Raw genomic sequence first — 16,816 nt, forward strand, 5'->3', positions numbered from 1 at the left:
GGAATGTGGAAAGCGAAATTCGGAAAGCGAGCGTTGCATCAACTCTTCTAAGCATAGATGGGGCGGGAATTTGTCCATTTGCGGGGAGCCAGGGGTGCCACTAGATGTCGAAGAATGGAACGACGGTCTCCTCTCAGCAGTGCAATACTCGTCCGACTCCGACATCAGAGAGCTGCTTCTGTGGCGCTGTCAGGCTGTGTATTCCCCACGACACCATTATGGGCTGGAACCCACTGGAGAACTCGACTGTGCCCTGTTTCGTACACATGCTAGTAAGCCATTAACACATCTATCACTAGGGGCGCGGGCAAGCCTCGTATATATGCCTGTGTTCCCAATAGCTTGCAGTGCAGATTTTGAGTCGTCGAATGAATTTTTCGCAAGGCATTACAAACAATCGCAAAATGGTTATTTCTTAAATTCCTGCTGGTATGTTATTTAACAGTTGTCACTTATTTAATAGCTCAGCTATATGATGATCATTCTTCCCAGCCCCTCTACATCCCTATTTTCCAAGACTTCTACTAGGGTGGTCAGTATTCCTGTAGTTTTCGTGAGGCTCACTGGCGCGACGACCGAAGCAAACAAAGAAGAGGAAACATATATGTTCCTGATATGAGCACCCGCCGCCGTTCCGTGCCCTCTGCCCTATTTCTCACAAGTCCCTCAATTTATACACGTTAGAAATGAGGTTGGGGTCGTCAAGCCCCGCCTACGATACCAATCGAGAGACTGTGTTCACGACATCATCAAGAGCGAAGAGAACCTACGCTATTGTCAGTAAGTTATTTGAGCCTTACTTAATGCAGTTAATGTATGCAAATGCTGGCCCCCTATAGCGCATTTACAGTAGCAGTAGCAGCGCAGTAGCAGACTTGTACCCGCTACCAAACTACGTAACGGAGTACCTCTACCCACTACTCCACAAAATATAGCGCAATACTAGCGTCGCTACGAATTTGAAAAAGTAACGCGATACCGCTGCTGTTATCGAATAAAATTTTCGTAAATACTATGCCGCTACTTTTCCGCTACCGTACTCTTCGCTTTGCAACATTTTTACGTAGGAATTTCGTTGCCAGATGTGTAAAGACGGTGCAATACTTATGTTCCCTCACATAGCCAGCATGCAGCATACAGCACACTAACAGCAAAGATATATTTTTCACATTGACCTTGATGTTGAGACGATGCGCGTTTAAGACATAATTTAGTGCACATAGCGCATATGTGCACTTGATAATTTTCCCGTTAGGGTGTTTAGAACACAATGCTTTTTTCTGCAATAACAGCATTTGCTTAGGTATTGCATCAACAGTATTTTGATCGAGATGTGCGCGAATCCCAACCTCAAACTTTGCTTACTGTGAACGGATTGATAAGTTTTTCTTTTGCCTGTGGTCTAGTGGCGCAACCGCCATCTCCAGCGACCACTCATGGAGTCATCAATAAGCAGTGTTGTACATAGCGGCGCTACTAGTAGCGCCGCTATCGTATTCGCTACTTTTTTCAGTAGCGGAGTAGCGATTCCGCTACATTTTAAATTTGTAACGGAAAAAGTATTTCCGCTACAAATACGGGTAGCGGCGGACTCTTTCTCCGCTACTGCTAACGCTACTTTTCATGATATGGAAGACGTGGAACACAGATAAAACAGCGACATTACGGCGAAGCAGATTTTTTCTTTGTACTCCCTTTAGTTACTGGTTAATCAGGTAGACTGATGTGACGATCTTCCTCAATTTCTTTAACTCTGATACGCTGATTATTCTGTGATTATCGATCTGTGTCTGTGTCTGTGATCGATAGTATTCTGTGACAATCGATTATTAAGGAATATAATTTGTGTTATTCTGTGCATTTTTTTTAATACTTTTCTAGCTCACATTTGCGAAACACAGGCAGGTATAACATACTGCATAATATGGGCTACGAAGCTAGCTTCTGTCACAGCAGCTGCAAACCTGATGTGAGCGTATAGACAGATCAATTGAAACTGTCTTTTGCAAGTTTATTGTTCGGAACAGATAAACAATGCGTCGTGTGGTGGAGGTACTAGTACCATCTCTAGGTACAACACTGGTAAATAGGTATGTTCATAGTCTAGTGTACATCACTAGTTGATCAGACACGTTGCTGCATTGTTCATGTGACCTTCGAATACATCCTGCATGCACTTCTGTAGAAACGCCTCGTATTTAAAGCTGTCATTGTATCCTACGGCAAATGCCTTGAATGGTTCAGTAATTGTCTGAGTCTTCAAATTAGATAAGATGCATGCCGGCCTTCACCAGTCGCAGCGTGCACTGTGCTTGCTGCCACTTGTGCATCATTACTACGAGCATAGATGTAGCAAATCCTGAAATTGATTCATCTTATGTTACTCTGGCTACAACGTCATCATTAAAGAAAGAGACGGAGAAGAGAGAAGTCCATTTACAAGAACCAATAAGTCTTCCAGTTCAAGTGATTATCATTATCCTACTTACCTACTATACTTGATGTTTGTTAAAATTTTAAAATTGTCGCTGTGGAAAGCATTTTTGTGCTGTACAGCTCTTTCCATACCGGTCACTGTGTTACCCTCACAGCTCACGTTATTTCTCGCGTTATATTTCAGCCACACTCATCGCATTGGTCGTCGCGACACTCCTAGGATACGCCCTCATACAAGTCATCGCAAAGTTAAAACGCGAGCGGCATAAGCCTGCGTTCTACAGCTACCATTCTAAGGGTCTTCCTGAAGGAAAAATAGTTCGGACGTTTCAACGCGACGTCATGCAATACCTAGGGATCCGCTACGCTACACATCTGAGCCCTGCAAACCGTTTTGACAAGTCCGTACCCGAGCCTCCCCTGCGAGCAACGTCAGGAAAAGGTCACAAAGTCCCAGCCTGCGCTCAGCCGCTCTACAGTCCGTTTCCGTCCAGGCCCTTACCTAAAGCTTCGGCGAACGATGACTGCCTGTTTCTAAACATATGGGTACCACTTACGAAGAATGGTGGCCGCACTAGAAAACCTGTTGCTGTGTTGCTAGTTGGCGGCAACTTCGTTGCGGGAGGAGGCGGTGAATACGAGTTCTACGATGGCGCTGCAATGGCTGCCTTGTGGGACCACGTTGTTGTTGTGCCAAACTATCGCGTAGGCATCCTAGGTTTCTTGAAGGGTACATCTGAAGACCCAGCCCAGAACAATGGTATCTGGGACCAGCTCCAGGCGCTACGATGGGTTCACGCCAACATAGATACATACGACGGTATAGTAAATCAAACTGTTTTAATAGGCCACGAAGCTGGTGCTACTTCAGCCGGGTACCACCTCGCATCGCCCATTAGTAGGCAGTATTTCACTCGCGTTATTCTCATGAGCGGGTCTTCCCATCGGATCATGCCTAATTTTCCGGTAAGAAACGTAGCCGACGTGTCGGAGGAGCTGCTCTGTCCCCAACCCGAGAGCAAGGAAGCCCTTCTAGAATGTCTTCGTGGACGCTCCCTGCAAAGTCTGATAAACTTCGAGCTAGCGAGAGGTATGGGAGGTGCCATATCGTTCTTCACACCTTCTCGAAAAGCAATAGTTACATCTGACGACCAAGTCAGATATACGTCAGGGAGAAAAGAAGTGATAGTCGGGTTTGTAAGCAACGAAGGAGTTCCTTACCTGTCTGCGCTCCTCGAACACCTAGGCGTCAGAGATGAAGAGCGTATTAACAAACAATTGGCGACGCGTATACTGGTGCATTTCTTGCGTGTACACGGTATTACGTTATCAAAGTATATCCTCTCGTTGTACTTTTCGCACACGTCGAACGCTGTGGAGGCGCTTTCTGCCGCCATTGGCCATTTTGTTGTGCACTGTCCCGTGCAAGAGTTTGTGAGAAGATACGTTCGCTCCGGAAACGATGTCTACGTCTATCATTTCCAACATGTTCCAAGTTACCGTTGGTGGCCAGCTTGGATGGGTGCCCCACAGATGCTCGACTGGCTTTACATAACTGGAAATGTGATTCATCTTCGAGACAGTGGCATACGAGTCACCAAAGACGATGTGGCGCTCGCACAGAAGTTGGCGGCTCTGTTCTCCTGCTTCTCGATAAAAGGGTGAGCTTATATATGCTTCTGGAACCTTTCTATTGACATTTCTAAGGTAAAATAGGGAAAGATTAGGATAATATCATTAAGCAAGTCATGACGAGCTTTGTCACTGCATGCGTAGCGTTCACCATTGTGGAGGTTCCATACTGTGAAAACATCTTACGTGAGCTCGGCAGATTGGGAAATGACCGCTGCTATTTGATGTTAGTGGTTAGACGGCGGCCCCGTGCAGGCTGCAGGTCCACAATAGCCTCGTTTCTTTGTCAATTTATTGGTAGACCACTGCCCGTGAAATCATTGTCATATCTCCTTAGCACTGCCTACCAACGTAACTAAGAATATCACAAGCGATTTGTAATCATTAGAGAGTAATTAGTCAGATGGCAACATCTCCTTGAGTTTGAGGAGCAAATTTAAACACTGGGATGGAGGACAAAACAGGAGAAATGCACGCTTACCGGTTGTCCTCCGTCCCTGTGTTGTAAGTTGCTCCCCAACCTGAAGGAGATGTTGCCATCTGATCATACACACCAACTTGCTTGCCTCCACTTCTTATGTTCAGAGTATTAGTATTCAGCTAGTCGGATCCCGGTACGCTATCGCAGATACCGGGATAGCTGCCCTCCATTATGTGCGGAGATCCGGTATAACACTTGGTTTTAGTATACCGCGACGCTGTCGCTGAACAAACCAGTAGCTTGCTCCTTTGAAGCCGCCCGTGAAAGGAGGTTTGCAACTTTTTTTATACAAGCACAGCGTGCCACCCAATACAATAATTCCATTGATAATAATAATGGAATAAACAGCACGTGGTAATAGCAATTTCTCAGGGAAAACCAAGATGTTTTAGTGTAATCGAGTCTCGCGACAACATACAAATCGGCACAAATCATCGGCACAGGAACCAACGTATCAAGTTGTTTTGCACGTGCTATTGCACAATAAGCCGGATCATTTTGCAAAACTGAATGTCAATCTAGGTATTCGCAAGAAGAAATGTCCACTCGCGCCAAAATTCTCATTTGGCTTGTACTGGCAATAGCCGCGGTTACATGAATGCGATATCATATAGAGTTATCGCATCTCCTCGCACCTATCAAGAAACCATTTGCAGATTTAAAGGCATCCAAAGTACTGCAAGTGTGGCATTCAAAGGTTGGTAACGCAGGAACTGGAAAAAGGTGGGTTCCTGATTTTCGAAGCCGAAACGGTGATACAGTAATGTATGTAACTAAGCAGTAAAAAGGAACAGAGGGAAACTCGCCGATACATGAAAATGTTTTGAGCACGTCGATAAACACGCGACGTGTTCACGACCCGTTATGCACATTTCCAAGTGGCTAATTCCAGCGAATTTCGACCAAGCAAGGAACCTGATCATCTCGATTTTTTTTTTGAAAAAATATATTCTTCAGGGGACGGGAAATGATAAAAAATGCGCCTATATCTAAGCCCCAACCTTCAGCCATTTTCGAGGGAGAGGAGGAGAAAGAAACTGGTTTGATATCATTTTCATTATTCTAGAGTTAATCTGCTAGAAGTAGATTGTAACAATCCCACAGGCGGTATCGCGATTTAGCTGTATTTCGGCCGGCGCTAGCAAAAAGTGTTCATCAAAACGTTACCGCGAATTTTTTATATGTTGCGCAGAAACGCTTTCCTAACACACAGAAAAAAAAAAGATTCGTATTTTTTAAAGTGACAGTGTGCACGCGCGCTGCGCGTTGCCCTTAGGCGGTAGTATCCCTAATTCAGTGAAATCAAGTATAAAACGCGGTTATGGCTCATATCCGAGTCGCTGACACCATCAATACATATCATCAGAGTTCGTATTTCCTCAAGACCGTGAGAAACCTTATGTCTAAAGCTTTCTCACGTGCCAACCTCTTAGACCAACTTCCAACGGCTTCCAAGAGCCGCTGTTTTTGTGTTCAAAGGCACCAAGTTGAAGCTGGCCTTGACGGAGGATATTGACAGATATCGCTCGTCGCCAAAATTGGTCAAGACTGGGTCAAGCGGTTGACCCGTGTGAATGACAACGCTAAATTGTCACCACCGAAGTTTTTGCCGAGGCTGTTTCAGACTCGTCTTGTAGTCCTGACGTTTCCGCATGAGACGTGAGTTCTGCCTAGAGTTCTGCAAACGAGTCTACTGTGCAGACTATTTGCACAAGCACACGAAGAAGAAAAGCCGTACTAAGGACCTCCAGTGCGTGACTCGTGTTGAATTCCAATGGCAGAGTCGGAGCAAGTGGCAGACTCGGCAATGGAGCGGCTTGATCTGGCCTAGAGCAAGTGATCCGAATCCGCGACTGGAACACTTGCGCCCAACTTGGAGCTTAGCCGTGGCCAATCTCCCTCGGTGGATGGCGGCCAGAGACGGAGGAAGAAGAAGGTACCCATGTTCCATTATAACGCAATGTTTTGCAACATCAATGTCCTTCTAATCTCCTAACGTTGCCATTGTAATGTCTGACTTATCGCTTCTTTCATGAAACATAATAGCCAACGTACGACGCAAAAGACTAGTTATGGCGAAGACGCGTTGCGAAGCGGCCATGTTGGCGAAGCAGAGACAGGAAATAGGAAGCACAAGCGACAAGTGACACGTCACAGAGAGTTCAGGTTGAATCTGCCTATTTTGGCGGAGCAGTCTGGGTTGTTCCCTGGAGCGACCTTGGCTCGAATGCCGCTCCGAAGCTCCCATTGGAAGACTCCAGAACGGTTCCCAATCTGCCAATCGAACAGACTTGCTCTCGGCGGAGCAACAAAACTTGCTCCGGAGGCGCCCCGAATCTACCATTGGAATTCAACATCGGATTGGTGTTGACGCCCTGAAAGCTGTACTTGGTGCCGAAGGTGCAGGTGATATCCGGGAATCAGATGTGCTGTGCCAAAACTGCTTTGTGAACTTATGAATCACAACAACCCTCAACGTCCACATCATCCAACACCAGCACGAAAGATGATCCGTTTTCAACGGAAGACGAAGCGATTGATGAAATCAATCGATTAATAACATCGTAAAGCATCGGCGTGACACCAGTGAGAAAGCGCAAGAGGACCTCCACATCGTATGTGAAAAGAAAGAACTCCGAAATTTCGGAAGCTCTAGGTGTCAAGGCACGTCGACAGATTTATGGCCTTAGTAGCTAATGCTTCAGAAAAACCCAAATCAAATCAAAACGTCTTCAGATTAAAGCAGCGTTCGACGTTTCCCTTCCCGGTACATTGAATAGCAACTGCCAGCTGTGCCCAGTGTTGTTGGGAAATATTAGGATGGCGAGCAAGTAAGTCACTGCAACAGCGATGCCAAATTCGTACGCTTCTTCCTGCATCGATGTCAGAGCGCGACGTCCAAGCAATCGTTCCTGAGGCCATCTCGGTACATGATTAAGAAGTCCCAGAAGTAGGTCGCGGTAAAAGATGTGTGGGCATTGCCTGACCCGTACAAGCGCAGTGCCCTGAAGGAAGATGATTTGGCGAGAGCAACGAGCTTTTATACGGTGGATAAGCTGGCCACTGCACAGTTCAAAGCCCAAGATCAAGAGATGTCGTGCACGTTAAAGGAGGAGTCCAGAAACTCACAAAAGCTAAGAGACTTGTTCAATCCGCGAAGCCTACAGAACATCTAAGAACAAGTATCCAGACATACAGTCCATTTTACTCCAATCGCCGCAAGTGGGTTAGTATTAGCCCATGCAGAGAGGAATGCGTATGCACGTACTGTACAAACAGCCATAACAGCGCCATAACCGAGTTTTTAACCTGATTTCTCTGAATCGCGTCCGCCCTTGGCGACCGTAACGCGAACCAGCTGCGGGAGAGTACCGCTTAGCGCGCGTGCACACTGTCACTTTAAAATCGAAGAGTCGCCGACAATCAAATACGAATCTCAATTTTTTTTCTGTGTGTTAGGAAAGGGTTTCTGCGCAACATATAAAAAATTCGCGGCAACTTTTTGATGGCCATTTTTTGCTTGCGCCGGCAGAAATACAGCTAAATCGCGATACCGCCTGTGGGATTACTACCAATCTCCTTCTAGCAGATTAACTCTAGAACGGTGAAAATGGTATCAACAGATAGGGTATCTAATGACAAAACGAATGGTGTAGGTTTCATTATTCTCCGATAAACGGCGTCGGTACAGGAAGGCTCCGAAAAACGGCGTTCTTCGCGTTTTCTTGCGACTATGTTGTTTTTTTACGAAAAAAGTTTCAGTTGCAAACGGGTAGGAAGAAGAAAGTGAGTTTTCCATGTAGTAGTGAGCTGGTGAAAAAAATTGTGGCTCTTAGAACCGCATAGTTCTCAATTGAGAAGCCCGCAAAGTAGCCGGAAACGACTGGGTCACATTTTGACCAGTTTCTTTCTCCCCCTCTCTGGATGAAGGTTGGAAATTGCTGAAGGTTGGGGCTTAAATATAGGCGCATTTTTCATCAGTTCCCGTGCCCTGAGGAGTATATTAAAAAAAAATGGAGATGGTCAGATTCCTTGCTTGGTCGAAATTCGCTGGAATTAGCCTCGTGCGTTCCGCAGAAAAAAAAAGCAAACGAACAACTAGCGGTCTCCCTGTTGATGCAACGAGGAGTTATGCGATAGCAGTTGTTGAGCTTATAAGAAAATGTGGGGATAATTATAAATTGCGTGTAATGATTTGCAGATATGGGTCAAATGTAACAGCGCAACTGCGATGAGTTATGATGTAATGCTAGGGAGGATAAAGCGCTCTGGGTTTTGGCGTCAAGAAAAAAAGACTTAAAATTGCACCCATAACCGTCTCGCAACGTAGTCGCCCGATGTGAAAGTGAAGAAGCCGCGAGTCCGCACTTGGTTCATCAATGAGTTTGAATGTCGCACAACACGCAACACAACAACACGCCGTCCCCCTCGTCAACCAGACCCAACCGACCACCCCGGCAATGGTGCGTTGGTCTCTGAATGATAGGCCTTCAAATCACTAGTCCTTCCAAAGTTGGAATATGCAACCTCCGTGTGGGATACTGGTCACAGTACTATCCCACACTCAATAGGAACGGTACAAAACAGGGCAGCCCGATTCATATTTGGTAATTACAACCGCCACGACAGTGTAACTGCTATGAAACATAACATCAATCACTCTCTGCTTTCCACTCTCCGAGCAATAACTCGTCTCTGTTTGTCTAACAAAATTTATTGTCATAATAATAGATAATCATTATTCCAACAGCCTACACATATCTCAGCCACGGGCGCCGTCACTGGGGGCAAGGGGTGGCTTTGACCCCCCTGGCTTCAGCAAGTAATCATTGCCGTTGCAACACAATCGCAAATTATGATTCCTTTTATCTCTCTACGGTCCAGAAACGTAGGATTTCTGAGACAAGACAATGTAGTTGCGGGCGCAGTTGACGCACAGAATTAGATGCAGATCCCGGACCGTGAAAACCACCACACCAAATATTCTGCCCCCCCCCCCCCCCCCCCCGTCCGTAGTCCGAGTGAGAAAGTTGCGTGTATATGCAAGGCGCATTAAAGCTATGCAAAGTGCTCATCCCTTGTCGTTCCCTGTTTGGTTAACCGTCGAGATAGGCTCGCACCCTTAACTGCCCGTATTAACCCTTTAACCATTAACCCCCTATTTAACCCCTTACCCATTAACCACCCGCATTAACCGTTTTCAAAGCAAAACTTTCTGACTTCATCCTGACTCATCAACATGAGATCGAGTCTCCCAACTGTGCCGGCGTCTACTTGACAGCACATTGACAACACGGTGACCGACATAGTTCGCCTCAACTAGAGCCTTCTGCACAGGGAACAAAGTCTGGAAGTACACTGCGATACGTCATATATACTACAAGAAGACATGCGAATGATTCACCACGATCCAGTCGCTACTCAAATCCATCTGGAATACATTTGGAGATGAACGATTCGCCCGATTTGCTAAATGTCTCTGCAGTTCGCTTCCCATTCGCTTTTCGAATCGGCAGAATCGATCGCTTAATTCGGGCGACGACTTGCTAAAACTCCCTATAGTGTTTGCTCTAATCCACCCAAATGTTCGATTTTCTTTTTTTTTATTTGCCTCCATGTATCTCTGCAATTCTTCATGTGGACTTTGTAAATCTTTCTGTATGCTGCTCCTATTAACATTATAACTCCCCTCTGTATGGTCTCACAGCCCTGAGGGTAGATAAATGAATAGCTGAGTTTGAATGTTGCACAACACGCCAACCTTCCACCTTCCGCCTGCATTCTCTTTTAGGAGGCCGTAAAGGAGCTCCCTGCGTGGGACGCGTGGGTGCCATGCGACTAGTGAAGTTTTTCTCTTTTTTTTTCTTACAATGGCCATCAAGTTTTCTGCGCCCATGGTTCTCGTGGCGCCATCCATCCGCCGAGCTGAGTTTTCGGCGCAGACCACAATAATTTCTGAGGAGCTAGGGCAATAATGCTATCGCAGTAAAAGTATTTCGTGCTTTTGCGGTGATGTAAATTTCTCACCGTTTCTGGAACGGTGTTGTTAAGCTAGACACTTTAGTAGCATAGCAACACGCAAGGCTCAGAGTTCGGTACAAATATCCGCCTAACCCTCGAACCGCACGTTGTTATCGTGTTGTTCTCAGGTATCGCTATTAGGTTTGGGGATCTTACTACGCAAAAAAACCCGACGTTTAGCTCGATGCTTAACCGGTGGGATGCCCTTGATGTCTTATTCTAGCGTCTGATTTATTTAGAAAAGTGATTAACCAATAACTGTACTTACGTGAAAGAATACGTTAGCTCGTTTTTCACGCGATATTGGTTCACTCAAACAGCGCTGGTTACTCTTGAGTGGATACTTTCTTTCGATCTCTTTCTCTCTCTCTCTCTCTCTCTTTTTTTTCTTTTTTTTCTTTTTGTCTGCATCCGAGACCCACATGGGTTGTTGTGCCAGCATGTAAAATTGCCGACGAATTTGTTGGGAAAAATTGTTTGTTGCGTGTTTTCGATTTCCCGACGTCACACAGCTGGTTGCTAACACCGTTTCTTCTTTGTTTTTGTTGCAGTAACCCAAGTGGGTGTGCTGGGACGCCCCTTCTGTGGGCTAAGACGTCAGAGCAGAGAGTGCAGCACCTTGTAATCGCTAGTACCACATCTATCTACATGGTACAAGGAATGCCCTACGAATACGTATGCAAGGAGTGGATTGCGCTAATTGCGAATCATACACAATTATCAACACGACAGCCTGTGGGCCCTGCTCCGCTTGACAAACATCGAAGCCTAATTAATGTGCTCACGCAACTCGAAAATCCCATCACTGGAAAAACGCCGAAGACATTTGCGATCGACAGTCTCCGATTGTCAGTGGACAGACCTCCAGAACTGTTCGACAAGGGTTTCGAAGCTATGATACAAGAAAGAAGAGTTTGATTAAAATCCACATAACTGCTTACTACTAACAAACTACTAAACTAACTACTAAAATAGGCTTTAACACGGCTCACCACCAGTTGGCAAGGAAGAGCCTTGGACATGTACGTAACCATGGAATGTAAATCTTTTTTATTTTTACATTGTTGTGATATAATTAAACAAGACACGAAATACAAACAACTTATAGAATACACACTGTGATTAGTCCGATAACCGTCGAACCTGGAGTCTGTACGTGGAGGCTTGAGAGATTTTTGTTTTCTTTTTGTTTCCCTCATGATTCACGGAGGATTACCGGACAATAGAAAACAAGGTAGAGGATCAATAAATAGGTTATACAACAAACTGAGGGATGTGTTTGATCATGTTTAATTGCATCATCCACTACAACGTTGCATGAGAGGAGAAATCAACGATGGCAACAGAACGTTGGAAACTTGTAAGGGTGCAGCATGGGTGTCCATGCCGATAACCGCCAATAATTTGTGCCAGCCAGTTGCACAGTGGAGTCTTCAGGGCGAAGCACGAGTCATGAGTGAAGAGTGTCACGTGAACATGATGAGGGATAACGTGTTTTCGTTGCTGAGTAAGACAGCGTATTCCTGAGAGAACTACCACCACATTTGACTCTATTTGAGCAGTTCAACATGGTAAAACTGTTCGATATGCAATTTAATGCGTCACTGCTGAAATGGCTCTGTTTACGGACAGTTCGGAACTTAGCTCTGCCTGCCGAAAAGCGCGAACGATGCAGATATGTGCAAGATACTACTAAAAGTATTTAAAAAAAAATACGGTACTGAATATTGACTGCAAAACATTGTTAAGATACATTACAAAATACTTGGGAATGGAAGTAATTAGATGAAGTGTGTTATTGTAATTTGGGGGAAGTAAGAAATAATATAAGAACATGCAAGATACATATAAAATACTTGAGCCTCAGTTTCTAAAAATGTCACTTCACTATGCCCACCGGCATAGTCAACCACAGGCAAAGCACACCGAAAAAACCGATCGGCACGGCGACATAACTTATGAGCGCGATAAGTCACGATACGTGCTATCACAATCGCCGATGGCGTGAATCCGATGTGATTGCGTTTATCCGGCAGCGTCCTTGGGATATCAATGCAAGTCTGATACGACATCGGGAATTATTGCGATTATTGCGATCGCACTCGTGCTGTAATCATCTCGTTAGTACGGGATTGCGATCATATATAGTGTGGCGTCCCGCGGCGGTGGTGGCGGTGGTGGTGGTGGTGATAGGGCTTGCCGTTGTCGGCCTCACGTATGTGGGCAACGTCACGACTCACGCCCTGGGGGAATGTGCGTCCTGGGCCGACTTCTAAGGGAACTGTGCCGCGGCGGTGGTACACCGAACCACAATACGCGCTCACCATCAAATCACTACCTTCAATGAAGAATTTCGTGAGTACACACTCACATATTGGCTGCAGTGGGACGCTTGCCCCTTCCTCGAAGTTGAAATTGCTGACGCGGGGTATGGAAGGCTATCCACGGGCTAGTTTATCTAGTTTTTAGTTAGTTGTGTGTTGGTTTGTTATATTCGCGTGGATAGCAATAGTCATATTTTGATTTCTTTTAAGAATATCAGGGAAATTGTCCATTGCATCACTTTTCCCACAACTACAAGTGACTTTGTAGCTTACCTTGCTTTATTTGACCTACTGCAGTTCATTTAAGACGATGATATAGCATTGTGCAGACGTATGCTCGTGTTTCGCCTGTCATTAAGGCATGGCACCACAAAATTAAGTAGCACTTCCAGCAGCTGTTCAACAAATTCGATTTAGTTGGCTCACGTTCGGGATAAATAGGTACCACCGTTAACTGGAACGCTAGGCTCTCAGGAACGCTCCACCAGAATGATTTCTTATTTTTGAGGCTTTGGTAGCCGAAGCGTGTCACTTCGATTGTTCGACGGGAAACTAAGCAGGAAAGCATAAGCGTGGCAGGACGTAAGAGTGGGAGCGCATCTCGAAGATGAGTACACCATTGAATAGCGTTCCAATTTGGATTTACGAGCAAAAGTAAAGAACGTGACCTGTTCAGCGTTCCAACAACATATCGAGTGTCCGGAGCATTGTCCAGATAACCTGCATAACGGAAATCGGTACCAACAGTCGGAAAAGTAGATATCTGAAAGATGCATAGCGCAATGGCTGCTAAATGTTGCCATTATACAGGCACCTGGCGCATTTCTCTTTCTCTTTCGTGTACTATACGCAGTACAATGTAACTGTTGTACCATGGCAGCTGACCTCAGCGCACTCAATTCGCATTTCACATGAGCGCTATCGTGTGTATCCTCATTCCTTTGCGTCTGCTGTACGAGGTGCAAATGGCATTCAAGATGTCATTATTGGTTATTGCGTTCTACCTTTCTTAGCAATGAATATTGTTAGTGGTTGTGGTACAGGTCTCTCGCAAGCAATCGAAAATTTATGAGTTCGTAGCGTGTTCTACAAGGCCCAGCAGCAGTGCCCATATCTGCTGCCCTTCTGGCTTATTTTTTCCACAATGTTTTGTTTTTAACGTCATCATTTTACTTTTACTTTTAATTATACTCTCATACTGATTTCTCCACATACCCACTGTTTTTGGCGCTCTATAGCCTTTGTCGCTTTTGCGCCAAAAAAATTCCAATCAATCAATGAATCTGGCTTTTTCGACCTTTCTGTCCTGTATTCTGGGAGGGGGGTGCAAGATTTTTCGAGGAACTAGGGGTGTGTCCGTGAGGGGGGTGCTGGGACAATCCCTGAAGTGGAAGCCACTTTTGGGAAAGACGGTCATGTTCGAGGTCAGAACGCAGTACCAGAAGACGACAACTACAAACATTCCGACAACTCTACCAACCCATGTACAAGAACACCGGCCCACACCCGCTCAGATTAATCATGGATTTAAACGCATGTGTAAGCAGCCTGTCGGGAGCTCCTTCCATCAGAAATACCATGCTGGAGCGCAGCAAGGAACAACTTGAGTGGAGGCAATAGGCCGAGAACTGATACACATGTGTGTACCAGTACACACATACACACTTGATGCACAAGTGTGTACCTGTCTATTGCCTTTTTATATGACCTAGCTTCCCTCCAATGGGCTACTGGCATTCGTTCCACATCTATGCTTGCAAGAGCTGATCCAAAGCTCCCTCTCCGGATACCTCTCGTCGCGATTTTACATTAGTTCACCGGCTGCAACTCAATGTCGCTTTTATAGCTCAGTTTCGTTGCCGCTCCTGACATGTCGGCCTTCCAAAATGCCGTCACTGTGGGGACATGGAAAGTCTGGAACACATCCTTCTTCAATTTCCGCCATGCCAAGCTTCCGGGACTGCACTTAGTGTGTCTAAACGAGCTACACTGGTGAATTTTTATTGCAGGGTTGCTTTTCTATCGTTTCCGTATTTAAAAATATATGTGAGAGAAGAACTAATGCCATGAGAGAACTGATGTTCTGAGGCTGGAACAACATAGAAGGGACAATCACATACAAAGCCTCAAGTTGCCTAAGAAATAGAGTGAGAGAGATTGACTGGTTTGTCCCTTCAGATGACGCACCCTGGAAGTCGCCGAGGAGGCGTGTTAGCTTAGCTCAATTGGTAGAGCCCTGGACCGGTAATCCAGAAGATGTGGGTTCGAGTCCTACAGCTGGCTAACCTTTTCAGTGACTTTCATCTTTCAACTAATGCCATTTTCGCGGGCGGGTTATGCGGACAGGCGGACCTCCTGTGGGAAAGTCCATGTAAGTACTGAACGACTAATTACTTAAAATTCATTAACCAACCTTTTAATTATATGTTTTCGGAAAAATGGAGGAAATCATTACTTGAATCCAACCACTTTAAAAAATGATGAAACGAGTTCGTACTTTGAGATATATATCGTCAAATTTTCATACGCAAATGAGCCGAAACGAAAACTACGCATTTCTCGCTAACTAACTCTCGCTAACTTTTAACTAAACAACAGGAAGGTGAGAATCGAGCACGTATTTAAATTTTGTAACCCTCTGTGGTATTCCTTGTTATTTCGATGCAAAGACGTGTTAGACGCGACAATGAGGTCTGCGAATCTCGACAAACTGGGCAATACTGTCAGCAAGAATGGTAGCAACTACACTATTGGGATCGGTACAGTAAAGGCTAGACATGCAAACTGCATACCTTCCAAATGAGGTAAAAAGCTCTTTGTTCAATGATGTTGTGCCATCGTACCTGTTCCTTCATTTAAATGCGAGATCGATGAGAGCCAAACATGATAGTTTATCCCTATTGCTTGACGCTCTGTCCGTAAATATTGATGTTCTTATGATCACAGACACAGAGACATGGTACAAATTTGGTCATGACTTTTTCCTTTTCCCTAACTATAATCATATTGTTTTCAACCGCCAAAGCTCCACTGTCGGTGGGGTGGCTATGCTATTTCGCTCAAATTCCTTCAACTTGCTGCGTGAATTTTGTATATCCAATTCAGATTGTGAAATACTATGTGTGAAGTACAAAAACGAAATACTTGCCGTTGTTTATCGCCCTCCGCAAGGTAGTGTCCCAACGTTCCTCGAACAGCTTGAGTTAACTTTTTCCTATGCATGTGACAATAAATGTCGTTTGTTTCTAAGTGGTGACATTAATGTTATGGTCTCACTCCCCTCTTAAAAAGAGGCAACTTTGTACCAGACCTGTAGCTATCCTTTTCGTCTGTTGGTGGTGAAACTGGTGCCATTCGGAAGCTATGATTCTTGACTCAGGGGGACCGTCTTCCGATTTTCATCAAGGCATGCGGTTGCGGCGCCACAAGGCCTGGAACATGCCAATATCTCTTATTATGGGTGGTCTTTGTACGAATCTGGAGCAAAAGCGAGAGCAGGTAGTGGCGCACAATTTGTTGCGTTGTGTTGTTCTGTGATACGTGGAGGGTGGACCGTCTCGCTCTTATTGATATATGACGCCGATAATACGGAAGCGCCTTCAGAAAAACATGAAAAAAAATGCCTTTCTTTGGCTTCCTGTTTCGAGGTGTTCTAATGTCACCACACCAGCCTAGAAGTGGCAGTAGATGGACAATTATGCGCAAAACAATTGCTGAAAATTTCAGCATGATTGGAAGAGCACAGCGCAGGTTATTACGTTCCCAAGCCATTCCAAAACATTCCGACCAAACCGAAACTATACGGGATTTTCGGTGGCCACATCGTGGCGGAGCATGTGACTACCGTGTGATCAACTCCAGTATTCTGCGAAAGGTGGCGCTTGCGTCACTTGTGTTGGTTACGTCACGTTGGTTGCGTACT

General features: G+C 45.3%; 1 protein-coding gene across 1 annotated transcript; it reads left to right on the plus strand.

The window, feature by feature from the left end:
• The first annotated feature begins 619 nt into the window (after positions 1–619).
• On the plus strand, positions 620–11,793 carry LOC135383983 (cholinesterase 1-like). The gene is made up of 3 exons (XM_064613258.1): positions 620–780; positions 2,621–4,097; positions 11,122–11,793. Exons 1-3 carry the CDS (start codon positions 687–689, stop codon positions 11,486–11,488), a joined length of 1,938 nt encoding a protein of 645 aa, XP_064469328.1. The 5' UTR covers positions 620–686; the 3' UTR covers positions 11,489–11,793.
• The last annotated feature ends 5,023 nt before the right edge of the window (positions 11,794–16,816 follow it).

Source organism: Ornithodoros turicata, chromosome 2 (assembly GCF_037126465.1).
Source record: "Ornithodoros turicata isolate Travis chromosome 2, ASM3712646v1, whole genome shotgun sequence".
NCBI lineage: Eukaryota > Metazoa > Arthropoda > Arachnida > Ixodida > Argasidae > Ornithodoros > Ornithodoros turicata.